This window comes from Strix aluco, chromosome 8 (genome assembly GCF_031877795.1).
Source record: "Strix aluco isolate bStrAlu1 chromosome 8, bStrAlu1.hap1, whole genome shotgun sequence".
NCBI classification, from domain to species: domain Eukaryota; kingdom Metazoa; phylum Chordata; class Aves; order Strigiformes; family Strigidae; genus Strix; species Strix aluco.
This window is the reverse complement of record NC_133938.1, coordinates 18,988,266-19,013,104: the sequence shown is the minus strand read 5'-3', so window position 1 is coordinate 19,013,104 and position 24,839 is coordinate 18,988,266. Positions and strand designations below refer to the sequence as shown.

The 24,839-nt window shown below is 37.8% G+C and overlaps 1 protein-coding gene across 1 annotated transcript; it reads right to left on the bottom strand.

Annotated features, from left to right (window-relative positions):
* Positions 1-237: 237 nt before the first annotated feature.
* On the bottom strand, positions 238-24,454 carry BRDT (bromodomain testis associated). Its single transcript, XM_074833198.1, is given in 19 exon segments — positions 238-351; positions 1,070-1,232; positions 2,538-2,740; positions 4,044-4,117; positions 7,876-8,017; positions 9,304-9,416; positions 10,167-10,359; positions 11,548-11,609; positions 12,610-12,732; positions 14,246-14,359; positions 14,458-14,750; positions 14,825-15,012; positions 16,287-16,475; positions 16,660-16,788; positions 17,830-18,201; positions 19,326-19,498; positions 21,047-21,176; positions 21,923-22,060; positions 24,263-24,454. Coding segments are annotated over 19 exon segments (3,105 nt in total).
* Between the last annotated feature and the right edge of the window lie 385 nt (positions 24,455-24,839).

The following is a 24,839-nucleotide window of genomic DNA, read 5'->3' as shown; positions in this document are numbered from 1 at the left end:
GAAAGAAAGTCTAAAAGATGGTATTTTCTCATTTATATACATAACATATGAAACTAATCAAAAGACAACTACGTTTCACTGTGTAGCAGACTGGATTACACATATTATAAATAAGCAGCAGAAAGATCTTGTGATCCTTCAGGTGGCAATGAACAAGCTTTAACTATTAAGCATTTTAGAGGAGCTTACATGCTTTTTAAAGTGGTCTTAACATTTAAGCTTGTAACTAGTACATTTTCAATGTTGTACAGTTTGTAGTAGCATTGACGTTAATGTCAGCTTTCACTCAAGATATTCTTCAAAAGATGTCATAATATCACTCTGCAGATTCATATCAATTATACAAGCCATCTGCAAGAAAGCAAATTAGTGTATTTTCAGAAGTCAGACATTAATGAATATTATGGAGGTCAAATATTTAACTAATATTTAAGAAGAAACTACAAAACTTCTTCACCAAAAGTGTATGCTTCCTCTGTTATTACAAGTTTGAACGCGCATGTTGTTGAAACCCCCTCTGAAAAGAGCGGAACAGGACAAAAGCATCAGTAGACCTTATCTGAATCTAGCATGACCTCACACTGCAGTTCTTACATTCCATTGTACAATGTTATGAATTTTTAAAAAAATATTTAATCTAAAAAAAAGTAGCAATTAAAAAACATTCATTACCTACACCAATAAAACCAGTAAGTTAGTTTTAAAAAGGCTCAGTTTTGGTATTTCAAACCAGAACAGTATGACTAGCACTTTTGTGGACATGGAATGCATAAGAGGGGATAGGCTGGTTGCAAGACTTCAGGTTTGAAATTATTCAGAGGGCAAGGACTCCTCTTTAAAATTTTATTTTACCATGCATTTATTCAAAGCTTATGGGAGCAATAGGACCAAGCAGATAGTTTTTCATATTGCATCACTTGAATACCTGCTTTGAGTTTCCTATTTAATTTTCTGAACTGACTCTTCAGGTAGCATAGTTCTGTTGCTTTCAATCAGTAAGGACCTTTCCTAACATTTTTTTATTCTCTAAAGTTGAAACAAAATCAACTGGCAAGAGTCAACAGCTTACTACTTCTCTCCTCCTGCGTTCTTGTTCCATTTTTCTAGCCAAGTTACGGTCTTGAACAAGAGTATGTTGTTGAATTTCAGGCAGCTGTTTGCTCTTATGCTCTTCTTTTTGGGGCTCACAGTGTGTCTCTGCCATGGCATCCAATTCTGTGCCTTCATGGCCCCTTTAAAGACAGAAGAGATCAGTGTAGAATAAAAGTTGTTTATTCCTTTTCTTCATAACAAGCCTTTGCACCTAAACAGAATTCTGCAAATAATTTAGTTGATTCATAGTAATTTCCCCTCACAAAAATTATGTGCATGCAATTGTTGGGCTGTAGTAGGTTAAGGTTTCCTGTGTTCTATTTGCAATCTATATGCACACAGGATTTATATATATGCTACACAAAACTTACATGCACTTTCTTTGAAAGACACACACACTTAATGTTCTGTTACTTTCTTGGCCCGTGATGTTTTGCTTCTACCTTTTTCCCCTTCAACTAGTTATTTGAGGTAGATTTCACTAACTTCAGGCAAGCATCTGTAAAGTCTTATTCCATAGAGCTACATGACTGGGTTCCTCCTCATGGAAACCTGTAGTAGCTGAAGGTGCCTGTTCGCTATACTTTTTGAACAAGGAGTGTACTCTTAAGTCTCTCGAATGCTCTGTTTATTGAAATAGTACACTGCAAACAGGTGACCTCTTCTAATACAGCCAGTGATGGGCAAGGGCGGGAGAATTTATGAACCAGCTCAGACTTAATCTTTCACGGGGTCAAACAGACAAGAAAAAAAAAAAATCAAGACTAGAGAAGAGGGAAATATTACAGAAAGCAGAGTTTCAAAAAAGTGGCAAACAGCAATTTAAGATACTACTGCAATGCAGTAATTAGTAGGCACTTACTTATCCCACTCAGCATAATAATAGACCTCAGACTGGGATACATATGCGGGCACTCGGCACTCGCTAAAACAGTGGTGGCAAGCAACTAGGGAAGAATACTACACCAGTAGTTTATTGAATATGTTTCTCTACAGCAATGCAAAGAATGCTGCTGTCTGAAGTGGCGTACCCTGGAACTCCTTTAGCTTATGTTAAAACCAAGTTCTTGAAGATCACGTTATCCTGCTTCCCCTTATGATAGCAGTAAGATGGGGATTTTCCTGGCTACAGATATAGGAAAGTAAGATACTGAGGACGGTGTGAATTCTGGTCATGACCAGAGGATTGAGTGTTCCCAGGGACAAAAGAAAAAATAAAGTACCCAAGAAGTTTGTTTGACTGCTGAAATGATACTTATTTGCAAGGGAAAAAGCACCTTTGTGAATTTTGGATATGCAGTTGTACTTAGAGTAGTACAGCTCCCCCCCTTCAATTGACACATGGCATTTACCTAATCCAAAGCACTTGTTTCTGAATAACTAGGCCACCCAGTACCATAGAAGCAAAAAAATAGAATAATATTTAAACATATGTGGTTACAAACCTCTCTTTTTCTTGAGAAAGGTTTTTCAGTTCCCTCTCGGCTTGCACCAGAGGCCTTTTCAACTCCTGTGCTTGCCCACTCCTCTTCTTTAATGCTGCTTTCCTGAACTGTTTGAAGCTCTCAGCGGATGTTTTTATGGGAGCTGGAAGCATCATCATTTTACATAAGCTTACCCAGGAATCTGTATTCTTAAATCCTGTATCCTGAAGTTATTAGAAAAAAGAAAACGTGAAAGAGGCAAAAACACAGCTATTAATCATCTGTTATCTACTTAGTTCTTATATTAGCACAATGTTGTTTTGACTGGACTTCTTAGGAATATCTACAACAAAATATCCTTATTTTGGCAGAACATTAGTGCAAATACAGCAGTCTAAGCAGACTTCAATATGTTTTCTCGTCAACTTTGAAATTCTTTAGCCATATGCTAAAATTTGTTAGCGTTTGTAGCTGTTTCTACCCAATCCTTAATGCCCAGCTTTCCGTTGTTTAATTCCCAAAAACATGAATTCACAAGACTGAGCTTATGCAAGGTCCGCTAACAATATTGCAGAGAACATCTGTCTCATTTCTACACATCATCCTTACATAACAATAGTTTTGTATTAGGCTTGTGGGTTTTGTTTGTTTTAAATAGCTGTGTTTTCCTCCCCTCTCTGCCCCCAGCGGCATTTTCTTCACAGCGTAAACCCAGTATTCTTAGGAGGTACCACTTCTAGTAGAAGATAACATGTTTATGAAGGAAATATGTATTTTTGAAATTGAATTCAGTAAGTTAGTTAATACCTTTCCGAAAGCTAAATGCCTACAGAAAAAAATGAGAAATATTTCGATTCGACAGACATATACAAACTTTTTAGGTCCAGAGGCTGACATGATCAGTTATTTAGACTAGTAATTTTAATTTGATGTTTTTAAATAGCTGATTACCACAGAAGAATTTAAATAATAGGTAAGAAAATTCATCTGTTCCTCCATTTAAGATAACTTACTGTATGCTAGGAAATAGTAGGAAACCCTTCAGATTATTTATTTCCCAATTGTAATATCATCAAAAGTGTATCATCCTGTTTCAGAACAGGTTTTTCAATAGCACCCAGGGCTATATTCCATGCTACTCTTATTTTTGTTCCTGGATCAGCAAGGCAAAACACACTAATAGCTTGAATATTAGAACTAGATCAAGATCAAGGAACACTACTTCCTTGTTGAAATATTTAAATTAGATGAGATAAGCCATATTTTTAATGACAGTATGGATACATTATTTTTAACTTAATCTTATGTCATTTACCTTCTGAAATGATCAGAGTCCATAGATTGTTTGGTTTTAGCACTAGAAATGAGATAAATCTGTATGGATTATAACAATACCCAGGACTTATCAGACACTAAATATTTCAATCATAAAAGACCAGATTTTCAGAGATCTCAGAACAGGGAATTATTGTTCTTAATAAGTATACTCAAGCTCTTCTCTTAGAATAGGAATTGAGCAACACTTACCTTTCTTGAAAGAATTTTGGATTTCGGCTCTAGCGTGTTTTTACCATTAGGTTTATCATTAGGTGTACAATGACCTGATAGAAGAACAAAGAAGATTTTCACTCATGTTGATATTATGGATTGTATTTGCTCAAATTTAAGTGATAAAAATTTAGTCATTCCAGAAATTGACTTAAGAATTTACACTGCTGTTTTTCTCTTATTATTAGTATTTGGTTCAGAATGATAGAAATTTTCTCAAACATTTCCTAAGCTTAAATTGAACTGGGCCAGTTCTCTCCAGTTTGGGGCAGGGGAAGGAAAGGTTAAGCTCAACTACAGGTAAGGTTAACTCCTGGTTAATTCTAGGAGAGGTCCCAGCAGAATACCCCAAAAGTTTGGTCAGAAAGTCTCAACATAGCACCTTGCCAGTTGCTTACCTCCCGTGCCCTCCCTACCCAGCCCTCTTCCATTTTGATTCCAGCATTATTTAAGAGTAACTCATTCATCATGTAAACTCATTTTGCCTAAAGCTCTCCAGCCTATTTCCTTTTTCCCTTTTTTTTTTTTTTTTAAAAAAAAAACCCCAACAAATAGGTCAGCCAGTAAGGGCTAGTCATCACATTTCCAGTAGCCTACAGGATGTACAAATACTCCATGCTGTTACCTCTTTATTACTTGTGAGGGAAAAAATCCCCCAACACTTACACAGGCGAAGTCAAAGTGCTATTTTGATAACATTAACTTGATTAACATTTCTGATACGCTGTGTTACTGTAGAAGATCCTTTCTATTTTGTGTGAAAAAACACTTTTGCCAAAATTTTTAAGACTTAAAAAAACTTCCTAATTGCAGGAGCAGATACAGTTTCCTACAGTCATTATGGTAAGCCTGAAAATAGACTTTTGTAATGCTAGGGACCAGCCAGGATACCACACTATTAACAAAAGCCACATATTGTAGGGTAGTTTTGTTTTGTTCTGGGTTTTATCTTGTGTATTACTTCATTTTATTCCCTTCTAAAGAGCTTCTGGGATGAAAATCTAGGTGTATTCTGAAGAAGCCACTGTTTTAGAACCAGATATTAACAACAGATATTTTATATCATTCAGCAATGATACTCTTCTGAGGTTTGAGATTTTCAGTACTTAAGTCAATGTTTAATAGGAAACTTAAGATAACATGATGGGGGTTTTTTTTTTGCAAAGGATAAAGTTCTACATGTTTGAATCTAGAATGCTGAAGGCTGAGTATCAAAGCTTCAGCTACTTTGTCATAAAAGGGGTTTTCAGAATGACCTCACAGCCTCCAAAAGTCAAGACAAGAACAGTCCCTGGCCTTTACCCTATGGCCTCCTGCAGTGCCTGTGAGATGGTATAATTGCAAGTGGGCAGGAGACTTTTTATGATACAGTGGAACAAAATAAGCTTGAAAGACCTCTGAAGCCTCTCAAGTACTATTGAAGAGGGTTCCAAATCCTGATATGTCCATTCTCATGGATTCCAGATCCAGTTAAGCAAAGTCTACCTGGATCAAATTCTGTTATCAGAGACTTGTTCTCCTCCAGAGTAGAGGACTAGTGTGTTAGGTGTTCCTCTTAATACAATAGGCATCTTTCTTTCATAATTTATCTTTGTACAGGCAGCTTGAATCTTCAAATAAGAAGCTTGACAGTCTTGAGCACTGAATACTCCAGAATAAAGCAAGAGCTTCACATACCCAAGAATGTCTAATCCCAGTGTTCAGATCAATTTGATCAACCCATTATACCTGTGAAGATCTACCTGACGCAAACTTAAGATGAATTTAAGTTTATAGTCATGTCTGTCTTAAAACTCTCTATATAATACAGGAATATGAGGTTGTGTCAAAAGTATTGGCAGCCATGGGAATCAAAGCATGCCTTTTAGAGCTACTTACAGCAATGCCAGCCTTCATAGAACCTCTCATTGAGAGACACTGCTTTTTAATCTGAAGAGAAACTTGTGGTTACCAGTTTCATAAATTAAGCTTCTTAACAAGTCACCACTGAATTCAGCAATACACCCAGCCTGCACCCATACCAGAGGTGTCACAAGTCTAAAATCAAGAACTCTTGTTTCAGAGATGCAGGTAACCTCACAGAAATGCCCGAGACAGTGGGATTCTCTACAAAATTCAACAAGTTGCTCTAAGCATCCAGTTCTAAAATGAGTTTCCCTGGTTTGATCTAAGTAGAAACATCACGTACTGAGCACCCTCTCCACTTTCTATCAATAGATTACAGGCCCTACAACAGTTCCAGTTTAGCAAAGTTTTTATTGTTGTTTAAAACAAAAAAAACACCAAAAGCCATAATCCTGTATTCTCCCCTCCACTTCCAGTTTTCTACAGGAGTTAATAGTGGAACAGCCAAAATAACACAGAGCACAGCTGGGGCATGTATCATTGCCGGAACAGTGAAACACCACTGTGTTATGGAAGGGTACAAATAACTAAACTCACATAACAGTGTTAAAAGCTCTGCTATGCAACGTAATGCTGAAGTTCAAGTGTACTCAAAGGCAGTTTCATTACTGGATAGTTCCCATATTAAACACAGAGCTCCTCTACAACTGTCTACACAACTGTCCCTTGAAAAAGGGAAAAGATAGAAACAGTACAAATTAAATGAGTATTAGGAATAGGAAAGTTAAGAGGAATAAATACTAAGCAGTAGACAAGAAGTATGGAAGGGAACAAACTTTCTCAATAGTTTTGGCTATGCTTTTTTTCCTCAGATTTAAGCTCCATAACACAAATAATCTAACATATAAATCCTTTAACATATTAAGGTAACACCAGGATCTTGATAGTTACAGTCATGCAGTATATAGGACAGGAATTGAAGTTTTAGGCAGCATCAAAACTTTGTAAGTGAAGATCATGAACTGAATCCATGGAAACTTGTATCAGCTTCAGCTGCTGCAAGTCTAAACAAAGTGGGTCGGTATGTTTATAGACAGGTGTGTTAAGACTATTAAAATACTGAATAGAACATCTTGAAGAATTAAATCTCCATTTTTAGAGTTGTATTAAAGCAACTGAAGTACCCAGCATTATTTTTTGGCAAGAATTAAAGAGTTAATCAGCACGAAGGCTGCGTCTTTTAATTTCATCAAGTTTTCAGAAGCTTGTTCCCTTCCCCACTCAAGCCTATACAGGTAGTCTAGAGAGGAAAGAGTAAAGGAGGAACCAAACCAATCATGTCTGGTAACACTAGGCTCTCAGCTTGGATGTTCAATGTCCAGCTCAGAATTCTTTAGTTTGAAATACGTATGAAGTCTGATGCATCTCTATATGGAATGCAACTTTCAGAGAACCTGTGTTCTTGTAATAACTGCAAGTTTGTTCCATGGTGAAAGCCTATTTGACATTGATTTACTGTCAGATCCTTGTCACCAAGAGCTGGAGATGTTAAGTCAAAATATATACAAAGTGCCCTGAGAAGAGAGCTCCATGCAGCTTCAGCAGAAGACAGCTTAAAGGCCAGTGAAGTTCGACAGATTGGAGCATTGGTTCTCTCAGCCTTCCTGGAAGACTGGGTTACATATGCCTAGTACTAAATTCAGAAAGCTAAGTTCTTAAATCAAAAAGTCATTTGCTTTATATATTTTAACACAGAACAAGAACCAACCATTTAACTTCTTTTTTTTGAAAAGCAACAAATCGAAAAGAAAAAGACCAAGCAAGGAAAAACTGTATCCCCTCCATTATTCTACAAACTGATTAATGTACAAGTGTTCAGCATTTTATTTCTTTAAACCAGCTTCATATACATTTTTAACTTTGCACCCTTGATGTCAGTTACAGTTTTTATTATGACAATACATACTTTGTTCTTGACTTATGGATATTGAATCAGCAGTTCTCTCACTGGCCTTGTTTTGAGGTTTATTTGATTTGTCTAGATGTATTGTTTTCTCAGCTTGTTTACTCCAATCAGCACCGTCAACCTGGGAAGTTGTGTCAGATACCTAGAAGATAAGTTAGTGCTTCAGAACGTATTTTCAAGTCTAAATACGCGGATTCTTATTACATACAGCTGGATTACAGATTTAGGAGCTTAGAGCAGTAAATTGTTACAGATCTAGCTTCTGTGAACACCAGGGAAGAATAAGATTTCATTCATATTATGGTAGTCAAAGCAAGTTCTTACATTAACACTTTGGATTTAGAACATGAACTGCTTGGGGATCCCAAGTGATGGAGGGGGTAGAATAGGCTCTTTAGCCTGTAACATGGTACAATGTAATAGAAGTTGGCTTTTACTGTTGTAAAGCCAGTTGCTCTTCTCCAGCTTATGGATCAGAGTGAAGGCCAGCTGTATTGCTTCAGTTCAGTGGTAGTTTTGGTCTGTGCAAGATTGTGTAGTAACCCCCTTGAACTGGACAAGGTGTTGCACAAACCTGAGTCATAATATATACTGCTTGCTGCCTTGGATAGTGGATGCAAATGGGAAAGGGAGAGTTGCTTTTCTTCCTTTCTTGCAGGACACATTCTTGTGCTCATAGACTCAAGAGGTAGTTTTTCTCCATTTCAGAAAAAAACCTATTAAAACCTGGCTAAAGCAGCTATGTTTGAAACCACGTTGGGAAAGATAAACATTTTAAGATGGAAGAGATCATGCTGCTGCAGTAACATCAATAACTTCCTTTGTAACATAGATGCCCTTCTAACCAGAATACTCTCCAAGAATGTATTGAGACAGAAATCAACAGTAACTAAATATTTCACAACCTCATCTATGACCCTGAAAGCCTCAGTTTCTGTGGCTTTAGGAACAGGAAGAAAAAGCAACACACCTTTCCAGGATAGCCCCTAGAATCTTCAGAGTATTACTGAGCTTATGAGATTGATATTTCTAGAAACAGGAACGCATAGTATAAGCTGCCTATCTCTTTTGTAAAACTGTGGGTTTACAGGGTGGGATTTTAACCTCTAAGTGTGCAAGAGTTGCTTAAGTTTAAGCTATAGAACTTAAAAGAAATAAAATAAGCTTCATAGTACATTGTAAACTTGATATATTGATCAGCCAAAAATCTTTCCTTTTGTGTTGCAGCTGACATGCAATGAATTAATGCCCTATTAAAGCTAAGAATCACTTTGTTAGTGGGGTTTTAGACAACTTTTGTTGTAAACCTTAAGTGGTCTTCATTGCATCAAGATCAAGCCTGAAATATTAGATCTTATTTAAAGAAATAAGAATATGCATTAAAGAAGTTATTTGAAATGAATGCATTGAAGAGAAGCATGTATTCACCTCTGGAAGAGCATGTATGCACTGGGTGATAGAAGACTTATTTGTCCTTGGAGTACGCCGAGATGTTTGCTGGTCTGGAGCATCATGCAGAGCAGATACAGCTGAGATTATACCTGAGAAAGAAGTAGTGTATGATTTCCCCTAACTTGCAAGTGCAGACCTACATCTCAAAATTAGGTCACTGTTTAGATCTGTGAATTAACTGGATATGAAGATATGTATCCTAGCTGCACAATTTGAGACAGTTACTTTTAATTAGTTTTTAATTGATTTCTTAGTTAATCAGCTACCAGCTCAAGCTGTCTTTTACCAAAATCTCACAACTGTCTGAAGTTATTACACCTTTTGAAGTGAGGGAAGGAAAAGAATAGCTCCTTGGATCAAGTTTCTAAGCAACTTAATATTTGCTATGTCAAGACAACAGCAATCAATTCAGATGGCCTATGGCACCAAGCCTTAAATTCAGCTAACAGGGATTTCAGACATAAACTAAGTGGTGGTGAGGGGTTTAAGCATCTAATTCCTGTCTTAAGGTGTTCGGCACTTCCTGCAACCCTAGGTTCATTAAGGTATCATTTTCCATCTCAGAGGGAGTTATGAATACCTCCTCCTGTTTTAATACTGTTCTGCCCCACCACAAGTGCCCCAGAAATCTGGAACCCTAGCCAATCCTCCATGCTGCCACACTTTTACTTACATCATGCTCTTTATAATCTGTATCCTGCAATATCTTTTTCTATTACCCACTTGATAATCTCCAAAACCTCAAGATAAGCTTATTGGGCAATAAAAACATTAGTCCTGGCATCCCTTCTTTCCTCAGCAGTCAAATCTATCCACTATTCTTGCCATAAAGATGTTACCTGAGGGATACTGGGCATTTTGTTCCGATGGTTTAAGTGATCTATTCTGTAAAGGCTGAAGCCTCTGCAGTACATTGGGAGGTGGCTGCTGCAGTTCAGATGATCCATGATTTTGCAAGCTACTTGTAAGAGATGAGGGCTGTGCTTGCAGAACAGCATTGCAGGATGTCCTCTGTAAACACAGTGGTATTCTCTAGAAAGAGATCACAGTAGTTAATACAGCCAAATCTTAATTTTCATAACTATTTGATCCCCTTTTCTCACCACCACCCCCATTTCCACTGTTTATAGGATTCAGTAGTCCTTGTATTGTGATACTTATCTAGCATTTTCTAAGAGTTTAGATGACAAAAACCCGTGAGGTAAAGTGCCACTGCCTTCACCTGACAGATACAGAAAATTCATGAGAACAAAGGGTAATGTGAGGATTTGAAGAATGATGTTTGCTGTTACTCAGAAAGTCAGTTAGGGGCTGTTATGACTGACCAAGCTGAAGCTTAATTCCTGTATCCCATTCTCACATTTATTGCTGTCATTCTGTCACTGCAGAGGCTGCACTTTTTAAACAAAAAAGTGTGTTGCATAATTCCTCCCCTCAGTCTTTGCTTATGAAGGTGCAGAAGGAACAGCTGAATAATAAATTTGCAGCCTAGTTTCCTGTATCCAACTAAGCACTTTAAGTGAAGGCAAGCCTATTGTAAGAAGGATGAAGGCTTTGCTGTGATCTTGCTTTGAAATCCAAGGTCTCTAGCTCTGGTAGCTTCAAGGGAAATTGTGAAAGGCAGCTAACCCTGACAAGACTTAACACCCACTGTATATACACGAATAGAGTGGTTCAATATTAGAGGCATTAAAAATTATTTATAGATAAAACTGCTGTTGCTGATAATAGTACCATAATAAGTAATATAAAGCATCCTGAAAACAACCAGTGTATTGTACAATTTATTTACTTTCAGATGTAGAAGAGAGGTTATTCATAGATAAAGAAAAAAATATTTAAATGGGGCTTGCATGGTTTATTAGGTCAATTCTATACTCAAAGATCAAGTTGGAGAGGATTTTCATTTTCTGGGGGTGGGTGGGGTGGAGGGGTGGGGTGTGTGGAGCATTCTCCCTTCCTCATCTTTTCCTTTCTCCTTCACCCAGCAATGATGGTAAAAAGTCTCAGTTCTTCCAGCACATCAGTTTCTATACAGATACATAAACTACTTTTACACACAGCAGATTTTAAATCTCCATTAAGTCAGTCCTACAGAACAAGTAGCATTCAAGCCATATTCATTATTTCCTGATAAAGTTGTGTCATTTCCAGTACTATTGTATGTAACAAATAACTTTGTTTAGGGCAAAAATATTATATCCATTCCAGTTAGTTTACCTTTGGCTTTTCCATAGACGTTGGACAGTTCTGCCTGGCTCCAGATTGTTTTGAGCAGGTTTCTGTAACAGTAAAGACAGTGAGGTGGGTGGGGAAATAGAAGATCAGTCAGTCATTCGCATATGTTTCATTATTCACACATACAAGATGTGAGTTGCAGTTGTACCTAGAGAGCCAAACCTCAGTGAAAAGAACATTCTTATCTTGAATACTTTGACTTCAGCTTGATGTGTTTAGAGAACTTCTCAAAAAAAAAAAACCAACATAAAGATTCCTGCAGGATCAGGGTCTCTGCTACCATCGACGACTTCACTGTGCTTGCTTCCCCACACTGCAAATGGTTGAGCAATATCCTCACCTTACACTGTTAACTCATACAGATATCTACATTGTAGACCTCTAGTTTGGCAGATCTATTCTATCCTAGAAAAGTGAAGAGAGTTCTGTGTACAGAGAAAAACAGCACTCTGATACCCTGATGCTGCAGCACTGCAATATCCCTTGAACAAGCTTGAGACAGCTTAAGCACCAGGGTAGACTTTGGCTCTACAGTCAACGCTCTTGGCACTTTTGTCCCTTAGGGACTAAGCCCTACCCACAAGGTAAGGCACCCTCGTGCTGCAGCCCAGAAGATGAAAATAAAGTAAATCACACTTTCAAAAAGGAATCAAAACCACAAGAGTAAGCTATAGCCCAATAGCCAAGTCTCCAGGTTAGATACACAGACCTTTTGCTAGCTGATTTCAGTCTCTAAAGTCTTTCACTGAACATCCATTCACTGAGTGGATGTTGTAGTGGTTTGTTGTCATTGTGGTGTTGGATTTCTTGTTGTTTTGTTGTGGGTTTTTTTGGTTTTTTTGGGGTTTTTTTTGTTTGTTTGTTTTTTTTTACCCTACAAACTCAGTATTAAGACACTTGTTTAATAGCACTTGAATTGAGCCTTCAACATGGAGCAAACCTACAAGAATAACTGAAATCCTTGGTAAGCATGTAGAACAGTAGATGCTAACTAAGAAGGCAGATATCTTTTGCCTGCACAGACACAAAAGGAAGCTATCTGACCCGATTCAGAGTCGCTGCTATCTGAGGAGCTAGAACCACTGCTAGTGCTGCTGCCAGAGTCCGAGGAGCTGCTGCTGTCGCTCAGTCTGCTTGGCCCAATGCTGGACTCAGCGTTGTTTTCAACTGCAGGAGAAAAAGAAAGAATTTAGAACAACCTGCAGTAGAGCAGTTTTCATATACAAGACTAGGATCGCTCCCATATAACAGTTTGTCTTCTGCCATTTCCTTGCCCACAGTCCATCAGGCAGTGGATTTGAGACCTTTATAGAGGAGGGAGATTTACCAGCAGCAAGTTAGTTGAATGAATGAAATAGCCAAGGAAGAGCTGTAATCATACAATTTACAATCCTAAAGTAGGTTAAAACTGTGCTGTCTTAAGACAAAATTCAAGCAATTTTCCCCTGTAAGTTTTCCTGCTGCTAACAGCCTGTTTCTGTGCTTGCTGCTGCTGCCAGACTTGCATGCTGAAGTCTATCTGTAGCCAACTCTCTTCTTTCTCAAGCCATATGTACTCCAAAATCGTAATCTTTTGCCACCTCCCCACCATCTGACTATTTTGCAACTGCAGGGTTGATTTAACTCAGTTTATAGTGATTTTGCAGTGAAAAAGCTTTTTCAAGGTGTGTTGCTCTGATGGAAACTTTGAAAATGGATACCTGTTTCCCTGGACACAAGTCTTTTTTAAGTGCCAGCTTAAGCTCCTCCTTGTTTACAAGCCAGATGCCAGTTGTAAAGATTCCCTGGCCTGCCCTCTTCCCTCTCCCTGCAATGTATCCTTTGCTATTGATTTCAGCTGCTTCTTTAAGTTTTTCTTTCTAGGATGTTTTCAAGCCATCATGTATACCAGACAGGAAGACTGTTGACTGAGCTAATGCTGGATGCAAGCCTGTGTCTTGCAGGGCTGTTTCTCTCATTTCAACTAACTGGTTTTACATAGGAGCTTAATAGATATCTAATAGAGGGCAATAATAGCACTCACTAGTTTAATGAGGAACAACTTGACCTATAATAGTAGTGTCAGCTGCATTGATCTGACGACAACTACCAGTAAGTGTAGATATGTTCAAGTACGCACTGAATTTTTGGCTTTGATACTGAAACACATTATTGCCTGAAAAACTGAATTGATTCTCCTAGGACATTTCTTTAAGATGAAGGCAACACAGCACACCTGTCACCAGTGCAGAGGTTTTGCTAGCATGCAGCCTCACTAATGCTGTCAATCTAACAAATATGACTAGGGTTTGTTATTCTTGAATCTTTAGGCCGCAGAAAGTGAATTGCAAATACATAGACTGTGGGATGCTCCTTCCTCCCCACTCTGCCTTCACATGTCAGCATGAGGGAGAAGGTGTTCAGAGTCCCTTAAGCTATGAAGGTGTTATCCTCTTTACCTGTAATAAGGGATTAGGTGCAAGAATAAGGAAGATGTTTTAGACAGGAGAAGTAACTGACCACATTTGCTGCTGTGTCTCCAGCTCACTCAACATAAGAAGAATCTTAAGAGAAGCTTCCCATTGCTAAAGACCTCAACTGTTCTGAGGAGAAAGTCCCCAGCTGCATAACAGTACATAAGCCCAAGGGGAGAATCCCACTTTAAGCTATTTCTGTTGCAAATGAATAAGAGTCACTTTACACTTCAAGTTCTCCTCCTTTGGCTTTAGTTGACCATTGACATCCAGCAGTCTCTTCTCCAGCTCTTGTTTCCTCTCAGAATTAAGTTGTTCTTTTGACTTTGTTGTTTTTTTAGCTGCATGGAAAACAGAAGTTAACATTGCAGCAAACCAGAAAACAAGTCTAGGTTGTGGGGTGGGGTTTTTTTTGTAAAGTATCATTTGTGCTACATACCCTGCTGCTTTCTTGGTCTCTTCCTCAAACAGGTTGCCACATATTTTTCTAGTTCTCTGAGTGTTGAAGCCTTTAAAGTTTCAAAGTCTATTTCTATCTCATCAGGGTTAGAGTTCCTCAGTGAATGTTCTCTTGACTGTATTATATGGACTACTTTCCCAAGCTTATCTCCAGGAAGTTTATTTATGTCCAAACTCAACTGTCGTTTTTCATCATAATTCATAGGCTTGGCACCATCTTCATCTTCTGACTTATGTGCCAACAAGACCTGCTGCATGGTTTTCTTTGATTGACTGCAAGAAAAAAATATACCGCAGTAACAGCAGTTTAAAATAATTTGACACCCACATAAGTCCCCCACACTTACATGTTTAAAGACAGCTTTTTCTTAGATTTCTTCTTATGTTTTAGTTTTTTCTTCTTTTGAATCAGGCTTTTTATTTTAGCTTTTTCCTTGGTCTTATTTTTCTCCCTTTTAGTCTTCCCTTTTTTCTTTTTCAGTCTAGGGAAGTATGCTTTGGTCAAAGACCTCAACTGCTGGTGAACAGCTTTAAGCTATCAAAAAACAAACAAAAAAATGCTGATAATCTTATGCAGTGTAGGAGGAACAATAAACTGGTCCTAAATATCACAGGAGATTTGTGGTAGCTGAGTGGATATTAATAGGATGTTTGCTTTCCAAATCAGGTTTATTTTCCAAGCATCTTACTATATTATAGATTAGTCACAGACTATGGATATAGAAGACATAAGGCTACTTATTTTATGCAGACATTTCTAACAGCATATGTCTTCTAGCATCCTGTGAAAAATTAAAAAAAAGAAAAAAAAAAAATCACTGTAGGAGCATCCAGCAGCCTCTCTTTAGTTTCAAGCATTTGGGAAGTATATAAGCGCCTTATTAGTTTAGACCTCTACAGCATTACTGAATTAGGCTAGTGGGACTGTGCTTGTGCATCTTTAACCCATAAACCCCAGATGTTTTGTGATATAAAATGGCTAGTTGGAACATACTAACAGTTTCAGTGAAAGACCTAACACAAGTTTGTTTAAACCTCACAGGAATTAGAAGGAAGATGAACAGTTGATGAGAATTAGAATTTAGACACACTGAAATAATTCAGTGTTGCGAAGGCTGTCTTATAGACTTTTGGTTGTCCTTGTACCTATATTCATAAATTGATGATGTATTTTCTACTCTGACAAATACTGGAAAATAAACTGTCCCTCCTTTGACTAGGAGAAAAAAAAAATGCTAATTTTCCCCACAATTTATAGATACAGCAGCAGCGGCATTACATTCAAGCAAAAGCAAGACCCATTCCACTCTTAGCCAGCAAAACAAAGCGGTGCTTCACATCGGTGTGAGCACGAGATTCCTTTCATTTTATTTTATGCTGAACTTCCTGAAGTAGAATTTAACAACTTGCTTTTGTGTGGTTCAAAAGAGACTGAGTGTCAGAACAGAGCTCTTCAACCATATGAAGGAAACGTCATTGTTAGAAGAATATGCCACTAAGCTATGTGTGGAGTATCTGGATGCTCTCATCATACCACAGCAGCAGAGTTTTATTTTTTGAGAGTCATCTGAAGAAATGGTAGGCAAGAATACTAAAGCAATGATTTGCTAAGATCAATTTATATTGCTGAGGCACTATTCACTTAACATTTGGAGGTGCTTCCAAACAAAAATAAAGTTCTATATTATGAAAAACAAATTACTATAGAATATTTTAAATACTGATTCTCGGTGCTAAGTCTTAGAACAATTGCAAGTAGCACTATCAGAGAGATGATATCTGTCATACACATTGAGAGCTAATGCTTACTTGCTCCTGAAGCTTTACAAGGTGCACTGTTCTCTCCTGCTCAGAGTCCTCAGATGATTTTTCTTCTGAAGAGTCATCATTACTGCTCTCACTGGAATAAGTTTCTGTCATTTCTCTTGTAGGTTGTGGCAAAGGAACACTTGCAACAGGTTCATCAGGAATTTTGGCAAAGTGCTTCTCAAAAACATCCTAAAGAGTTAGGTTTGGGAACAGCAGAGAGGTCAGCATGTTTTTCAGATTTCTAAAAGCACTATGAAGTTGCTGCTTGTTTTCCAGAACTACATTAATAAATGCTACATAAGGGCATGAGATGACCACAGAGGAATCTTATAGTTCTACTCTTTTTCAAAGTCTGACTTAAGTGATAACTCACCTGAAATTTTCTTGCCATAGCAACTATTGCATGGTCTGGAGAGTTATGTTTGTAGCAGCTCATAAACATTAATCTAACATCTGTAGCAAATTCTTGTATATCACTATATTCAAAGTTATCCATTTTCTTCTAGAGGAAAAGAAAATTAATGCACATTTAAGTCTTAGAAGTAGAGAGCATCACCATGAACTTGCAGAAAAAGAGGAGGAACAAGAATGTTGACAACCAGTATCTGGTTCAGCTTGTATCAAGACAGTAAATATTTTAAGAACCATTATGGAAAGACCTGCTTCTCATTTCAGAATTGTCCCTTTTACAAAGTAAGAGAATTTCCTATAAATAGATTTGCTAACTGTAATTGCTGTAAGGACTTCATAGTACTAGTTTCAACACTAGGTCAAGACAACAATGTTTGGGTGATTTTATTTGGTCATGTACTCAGCACTTGTTTTTGATTCTAAGCACAGTATTTATACAAAGCCTATTCCATAGTTGCTTGAGTCAAAGTAATGGGCTAGAAATTTGGAAATAACCTTTATATTGTGCAAGCCAGTTTTCAAGATAATTCAATAGACTGTTGAAATTCAATCCTCCCCACAAAGATGGATCTTAACTTGACTAAATGTTTCAATCCCAGACAGATGTGTCCAATGTTCAAAAACCACTGGCCACATATCTCCATCTAGAAGGGTTCCTTTTCACAAAAATTGTGAGAGGTGTCATGTAAATATCCAGTGTTGAGGCTCCAGGGCACTTCACCAGGGATAATAAGATTCAGAGGGAAGCAGAAGTTGACATTACAGAATTGCACGTCCTTTCATAGAGCATTAGTAACAGCATTGTGTTTACAGACTGAAAGATTTAACATGCAGCCTGATTGGAAGTGCTTCATGGAGATGGTAGTTCCCTCACTACTTATATTAGCTTGTTCAACAGATAAGTAGATTAGCCACTATGCACATAGTCACAATGAGACTTAGAAGGGTTTTTTCAGCAAGCTGTGGCTTAATTGAGAGAGTTAAGTGTATATGGTTTCTATGCCCATTATTTCTTTCAAAGGAGAAGCAGCTTTCATGACACCTTTTCAGCTAACACTATTAAAATACAGTCATTACACAAGTTATCCAAGCAAGCACACAAATAATTCAGTTCCCTCTGAAACATACTTACTTTAATGGTTCCCAGGTCTGTTGGACATTTGGTGATCCCTTGGTTCTCACCAAGTGAGAAAGATGCCACATCTATAGGTTTTAAGAAAGGCCACGCATATGCTGCATGTTTCTTTGAAAACATTTCTTTAAGTATTTCATTACAATGTTTTAGTTGTTCTGACAAGTGAATCTTTTTAAGAATTTCAGGTGACTGTTGAGAATGTGTCAAGTATCTCTTCAGAAGCTTATTTGGCATCACACATTCATTTTCACCTCTGTGTGCTTTAGCAGCTTTTCTTTCATTAAACATTGCAGAAGATTCACCACTTGCTGTGAATATTGACGTAGTAGGAGTTGTAGTGTCAGCCTTCCTTTTCACACCTTTTTTTGCCTAGAAAAGAAAATTTTACAGTCTAAAATACAGGTGTCCAGAACAGTGAGAGAACGGTCAGCTTTCAGATTACACAAAAAAAAAAAAATCTAACAAGTGTCAGAACTTTTACAGCTATTGAAATCAGAACAGAATGTGGCACTTCCACGAGTTTAGACTTAAAACCTACAAGGCATTACAAGATCAGCATGCCAAGCTCAATCTTAGATGTAGACGAAGGAACAGGGTGTACTGCAGGTCAGGTTGTGGTCAGTTTTTAGCCATTTGAGAAGACTCCAAGAAGCTGTGGAGGGTTATGAAGTTACCATGAGATGACTGCCATGGGGAGGGGAAAAATTACTGCAATTCATTTTTAGGTTGGTTGAAGGTTTATCTCTTTTTCTTTAACCTAGGTGGTATTTGGTTTGGAAGCTATACAATGTGTACTTTGCCATCAGTGTTCAGACTCTTCAGTAAAGTGTAAATATACACTGTAGGAGAGCCTGGCACACGTGTCTATTCCTCATTGGAAGAGCAAAACCAAAACTAAGTCAATACAAGAGTGTTCATCTGATGAAAATGTCAGATGTTCACATACAATTCAGATTGCAGTTAACATAAATTTGCTTTTGTGAGCTACAAACATCTTCCAGGCTAGTTACACAGTGTTTAAGAAAACATGCTATTTTTGGGGAATCAAACATTTGATTTGCCTTGAAAATGTGAGAAGTTATTAAATAGAACTTGGAAAGAGTTTATTTTAACGCAGAAACCATTATCTACACCTCAAGGAAAGAACAGTTTCTACATCAAGGTAAAGCCTGCAGAGGGTATAGTAGTACACTTCAAGAATGACCATCTTAAAGTTCACTTTATTTCTTTGAGAACAACATTTTAAAAATCACATTTATAAGAAAAGATGTACCAAGAAGTCATGCCAATTTCTGCATAGTTTCTAGAATTAGTACTGGCCCAATTATTTAGTAGAGACCTAGAAGATTTAATAGAGGTCTCTTACTATCTTCTATTACAACAGAAGTTTTGAAAAGATATTGCAATAAGCATGCCTCCTATGGTTTTGCTGTTAGTGCCTGAAGGAGCAATCTCAATACCTTTCTTTCTGAAAGTTATTTGAGGAAACTTACTTTTGTTATAGGGACTGCAGCTGGCATTAAAGCAGTCAGCTGAGCTGCTGACAAAGGAGCTAGTGTAACCTGCTGTAGCTCTTGAGTCATCACGGGAGGCTGCTCCCTGCTTTCAGCTTGTTTCTGCATTGTGCTTTGTTCATTTGAAGTCCCAGGGTTGGGCTGCTGTGGTTCTGGTTATTTTAAAACAGAACATTTTAAAGTTAGGTCCTAAATGCTGCAGTTGACAACTGTTTAATTTGATCATGAAAGAAATAAACAGGACCACTCTTACACACCCAAACTATACAAATAAATACAAACAAGAGCATTGTCACATGTAGCAACATTGGTATCTTCCTCTACTCAGCACCTTTAGGACCTCAGCTAGAATACTGTACATGCCAAAGGAATGAAGGGACTTAAACAGCATTAATACCAGCAAGATGGTGTTACAAAAGCAGTGCAACAAGCTGTTGCAATCATTTGAGAACCAAAAAGCTAACTCAGCTTCCAATGCATTTCTGAACAGAAGTCTTTTCTGGGAGTCACCTGTACCTGTTCAACCAACATATTCTGTCAAGGCAATGAATTGCTTGAGATTTTATTCAAATAAGCTAGTAAGAGCAGGAAGACAGATGAGTATCCTCTTCTTCCTCCTAATCCCCTACAAATTATTATGAAAGGACCAAGAAATCCACTGCTTTTCCATATCCATCTATCAGATCACTGAAAGGTAGTGTTGCTCCTCAAATATACCCTGAGGAGAAAGCTACAGAGATCTATCAAACTGTAATACTATTTTGAAGAAACATTTGTTTCAGATACTACCAGCAACAAGGACCACCACACCACAAACAGCAATAAGAGGCAGCAAATGAAGTCATCAAACCCTGAGGAGCTGTATAGTTGCACAGCTAAATAATAAGATCATCTGTTAAGTGGTCCAGTAAGAACTGAGCTAGCTAAGATCACTGGTCTGTGGCCATTGGAAGGCTAATAATTAAGAGGTATTAGGGTGAAGAAGTGTTGCAGCTCTTTCAAGACATATCTAACATTTCCCCAACAACTGACAGCAGTACCTCCAGGGCAGTTTGGAATACTACCTTGGAGGTCTCCAAATGAACCCATTGAGATGCACATCTGATTCCACGAACTGCATAGTCTTACTTCTGTCAATATAAATATTTATTCTTTGGCCATGTTGAGAGCTTAGATGTAGAAATGAGCACTTTGTAAAAGTGAAACAGGTTATAAGAGCAACTAAAAAGGCATAGGAAGTCAGTGATGAGTAATACATTGCAGCTTATCACCTGCCCCCTTGCAATCAGGCTTCCCAATGTTGCTTCAAGCACTTACTATGTAACTCCCTCATAGGTTTGAGATGTCTTGATTGAATCATCCTTTTTGTGGGCAAGAGCACTGCATTTCACCAGAAGTTTGCCTGTGAATATGTGCTGTTACACTACTGGTGAATCTGTTAATTCTGATTTTTACCCCTTATTAAACACACTTTATTACTAGAAAATAGAAAATTTAGCTAGTACCTGTAAAAAAAATATGGCTGCACTGAATCCACTAAAGTGTTATAGCAATGCTGTTGCTTGCTTGATATGTTCTGGGAGGAGTGGAGAACACCCAACTGCTCCAGGGTTGAGTTGTGACAAGCTACAGAGGATTCCCCGTTTCCAGCTTTTGCTTGTTTAATATGTTAACAACTAAACATGTAATACAGGCCTTACCTTCTGGCTTCTTTAGTTTTCTCTTTCCTTTGTTGAGAATCACTAGTCTTTCTTCTGATGGCATTTGGGCTATTTTCTGCATAAACACTTTTTCTAGTTCTTGGGCCATAAACACAATGTCATCACTCGGCTGCAAAATACAGTCAATAACATTCAGAGTAAATGAGAGGCTGCAATAATGGAGGGCTACCTTGTAAAATAAACAGTCTATAGGATCCTGCTCCAATAGATTGAAACAAGCCACCAGTACCAGAGAGGTCTAAGTCCTTGCCCCCACAGCTCCTTTTAGTACAAGTTGCTTCGTTATTGACATACTCTTTCTCCCACTATCCCATTGACCAGTCCTACTTGCTTTATAGCCACATACTTCACACAGCAAAGGGAGAAGGGGACAGATCTGTAACTCCCTTATTCATTCCTATGTTCAGAAGCAAGCTGTTGAAGCTTAAAGATACTAAGACACAGCCAACAAGCATCCAAGCGCAGGGAGATGCTCACACTTCAAGTTAGGTTAGTTAAACTTGTTGGAGGAATGGAGCATGCTTCAGGGTTGCTAGCCTTAAACCTATATAGCAGTTACACAGTGCTTGCTGTTCATGAGCTCTGCAACTAAAACCCAGAGATTTTGCAGGAGGAATCCTCATGCAGGAAAGACTATGCACTCAGTTGTTGTAACAGCAGGCTAGACCTCACTTATGTGCCCCCAGTCAGTCCTAGCAACAGAGCCACCCCACCTTTCAGAGAAAGTAGTTTCAAAAAAATTACAAAGACATTAGACCAATTTCATGAAGGCTCTAATAGTAATTTGCTTGGTTTTAGACTTGCTTGTGTTGTTCAGTAGAATTGGTTACTGGTAAGAGGTTGTGCTTCGCGTACCTTGTTATATATGTAGCAGTTCAAGAACATAGTTTTAAAGTCTTCAATACATTCTTCAGCTTTTGTGTAGTAATTGTGTTCCAGACGCTTTTTTATGGTGCTCAGGTCCATAGGTTTCTTTATGATACTGTAATAATCCTGTGGTTTTGAAAGAATTAGTCACACAACAGGTATCTTTAATATCAAGACATGAAGGGTCTTACACATTTAGTTAAGAAAGTTAGATTGCAAGAGAGAATTGCATTATGTTGGAAGGAATATTTTCTTTAAAAAGAAGACTTTACCCTATAGTCATAGGTACCACAAAAGCAACTATTCAGGAACTCTTCACCTCATATTTTCTCCTTGCTCTGTCATATAATATCGACTGTTCAAAGCCCCAGAGAATATTTATTTCAACAGGATCCAGAGCTATACTGGTAGTAGTACTTATGAAAGTGTATGTACTTCTCATTTGTTATCTCAAAGCCATTTACCCGAAGTAGCACTCCAGTTTAAAGAACAGGGGGAAAAGAAGCAAAAGGCAGACTTTGACAAAGACTTAGTCACTAATAAGAAGCCACCAAGTTTTCACAGTTGCTGATCAAATAACCCCTGGGTTATATTGGCTCATCTCTTAGGGTTAGTCTAGTGAAGATGTGGCAATATGACTGAAAGGCAGCTGGAATGTGAACTATTATGATTATTTTAGTAGCAGGACTGAAAGCTTGTAATTAAGAGCATGAGGCTAGTTCCCTGCTGGTGCATTTAAGAAACCAGGACAGGAATATCCCCCCACTAAGTTTACATATACATTGTAGTTGTGTGAAGTTACTACTACTTCAAGAGTCTTATAAAGCTGTCCTAACAGTCTGGTTTAGTGAAATAAAAAATGCTAAATACACCATAGTGCAGACTGTTGAATTTACTAAAACAAAATGAAGAAAACTTAAATAATGCAGCTAACAATTAAGTATTGTCCATTCTGCATCTTCTAAGACCTGGAGGAGAGAGGCAGAGGCAGCAAATACCTTCATTGTCCCTGCCATGGAGCCAGAGGTTTGCTTGTTATTGTGCAGCATTGAACTAACACACACTTTTAGAAGTCAAGTGGCTGTCTTAGAAATCTGGAGAGGCAGAACTGGCCTGAGGCCAGCTTTAAATGTTGCTACAACTCTGACTGAATGACCCTTAATATTAACCTTAAGTGACAGTTCTTCCAAGAAGGAAAAAGGGTAAGAAAAGACACAGAAAGATAGTCACTTTGACTGTGCTTTTGGACAAACTGACCAAATGAGTTTGTCACAAAAACCAGCTGCAGATAAAGGCTTTTGTCTGTTCTAAACAGAACAAATGATTTTGTAGAATAAGTCTTGGAAATCTGAGAAAACTGAATACAATTTGCTTAAGCTGGGGGAGGAAAAAAAAAAAAGAATCAAAGGAAATGTACCATGGTTTTATTTAACACCTTTCTACTTATCTACCAAGAGCAGTATCTTCCAGGTCATTTCAAATACCATTGTGTGAATAACCAATGTTTTCATTTGACTGAAAAAGCTGGGGTGATCCAAAACTGTAGCTTAAAGATACCTCAATTAAGACAATTTGTGACAGGACATTATATTAATTCACTTTGTTGCAATTAAATTGTAACATAAATAAAACTCATAAGGCAATACAGAACAAGAATTTAAGCACCAGATCTTCTATTTCCTAGAAGAATGTTCTACCACTGTGTTATGATGAGAACACCATATCTCTTTTTCCTTCCCTATTTTTGCAGGGACATTTAATTCCTCTAGAAACTTCAGAGAAAGATGCCAAAGTTGATTTGAAATAAAGAAGTACTACAAGTATAATTACTTCTATGTGTCAAAGTGGATACAGATTTGTCTGCCTACCTTAGGGTCAATCAGATCTGCTTTTCCATCATAGAATATTTGACACTGAAAGAGGCTGGCTGTCTCTTATTAAAAATAAGAACCTCAAAGGCAAAAAAAAAAGTACTCATCATACGCAGTGTCAAGAAATGTGGCTAAACCAGCAGGGAGGAGGAAAGAAGACAAGACAGAATACCAACATCCAGTAACTCCAAGAAGCCTGTTTAAGCATTCTTATTATCCCTTAGAAACATTGATTTACTACAGTCTCAGATCAGAAAGGAAACAAAGATGCAGCATTTCATATGAACCAGAGAGAACACACAGTTTTCTTGCAGACTTGCATTAATGAAAGCAGTTCACATGCAAAAGTAGTCCTCCGTGATCTGTTACATCAGAAAAAACTCTTTTAAACTAACATTTAATCATAAATCCTGTAATACTTTACATACTAATGCTCCAATTCCAAAATGGTTCTTACAGGAAGATTCAGTGCTGCTGCATCAACAGGCTCATGAAATGGCCAGGAAAAGTTGTGTCTCCACATGGCTTTCATGACCACCCTCTGTAAGTACTGAAGTTGGTTTGTTTGACAACCACTATTTTTTTTATTTATGTATTCTGGTGGAGGAGGGTTAATAATAATAGAATGGTGTTGGCTTGGAACAGACATCTTTAGCAAGTTTGTATATCCACTTGTTCAAAGATCTTCATTATACATCTAACCTAGGGAAAAAAAAGAAAAATAAATAGTATTCAAAGAAGGTATCTAGATTTAATGCTGTTTACATGTTCACTTCTGTTTGTAGAGTGTCAATGCTGTAGTCACAGGCATACCTTCATGGTTTAACCAAGACACATTTGTTTTACAGTGCATAATTGGATGTGCTGGACCACTAGAGTCAAGGAATACATCCTCTGCCTCCCCCGCTCCACAGATGGAGCCCTATAGAAGAGGTTTAACTTAAGAAGAAGCTTTACAGCAAGTCTCACTCAGGACACAGCAATAGCTAGGTATTACCTCTCACGCATCTCAGCCAAGTCACCACACAGAAGTC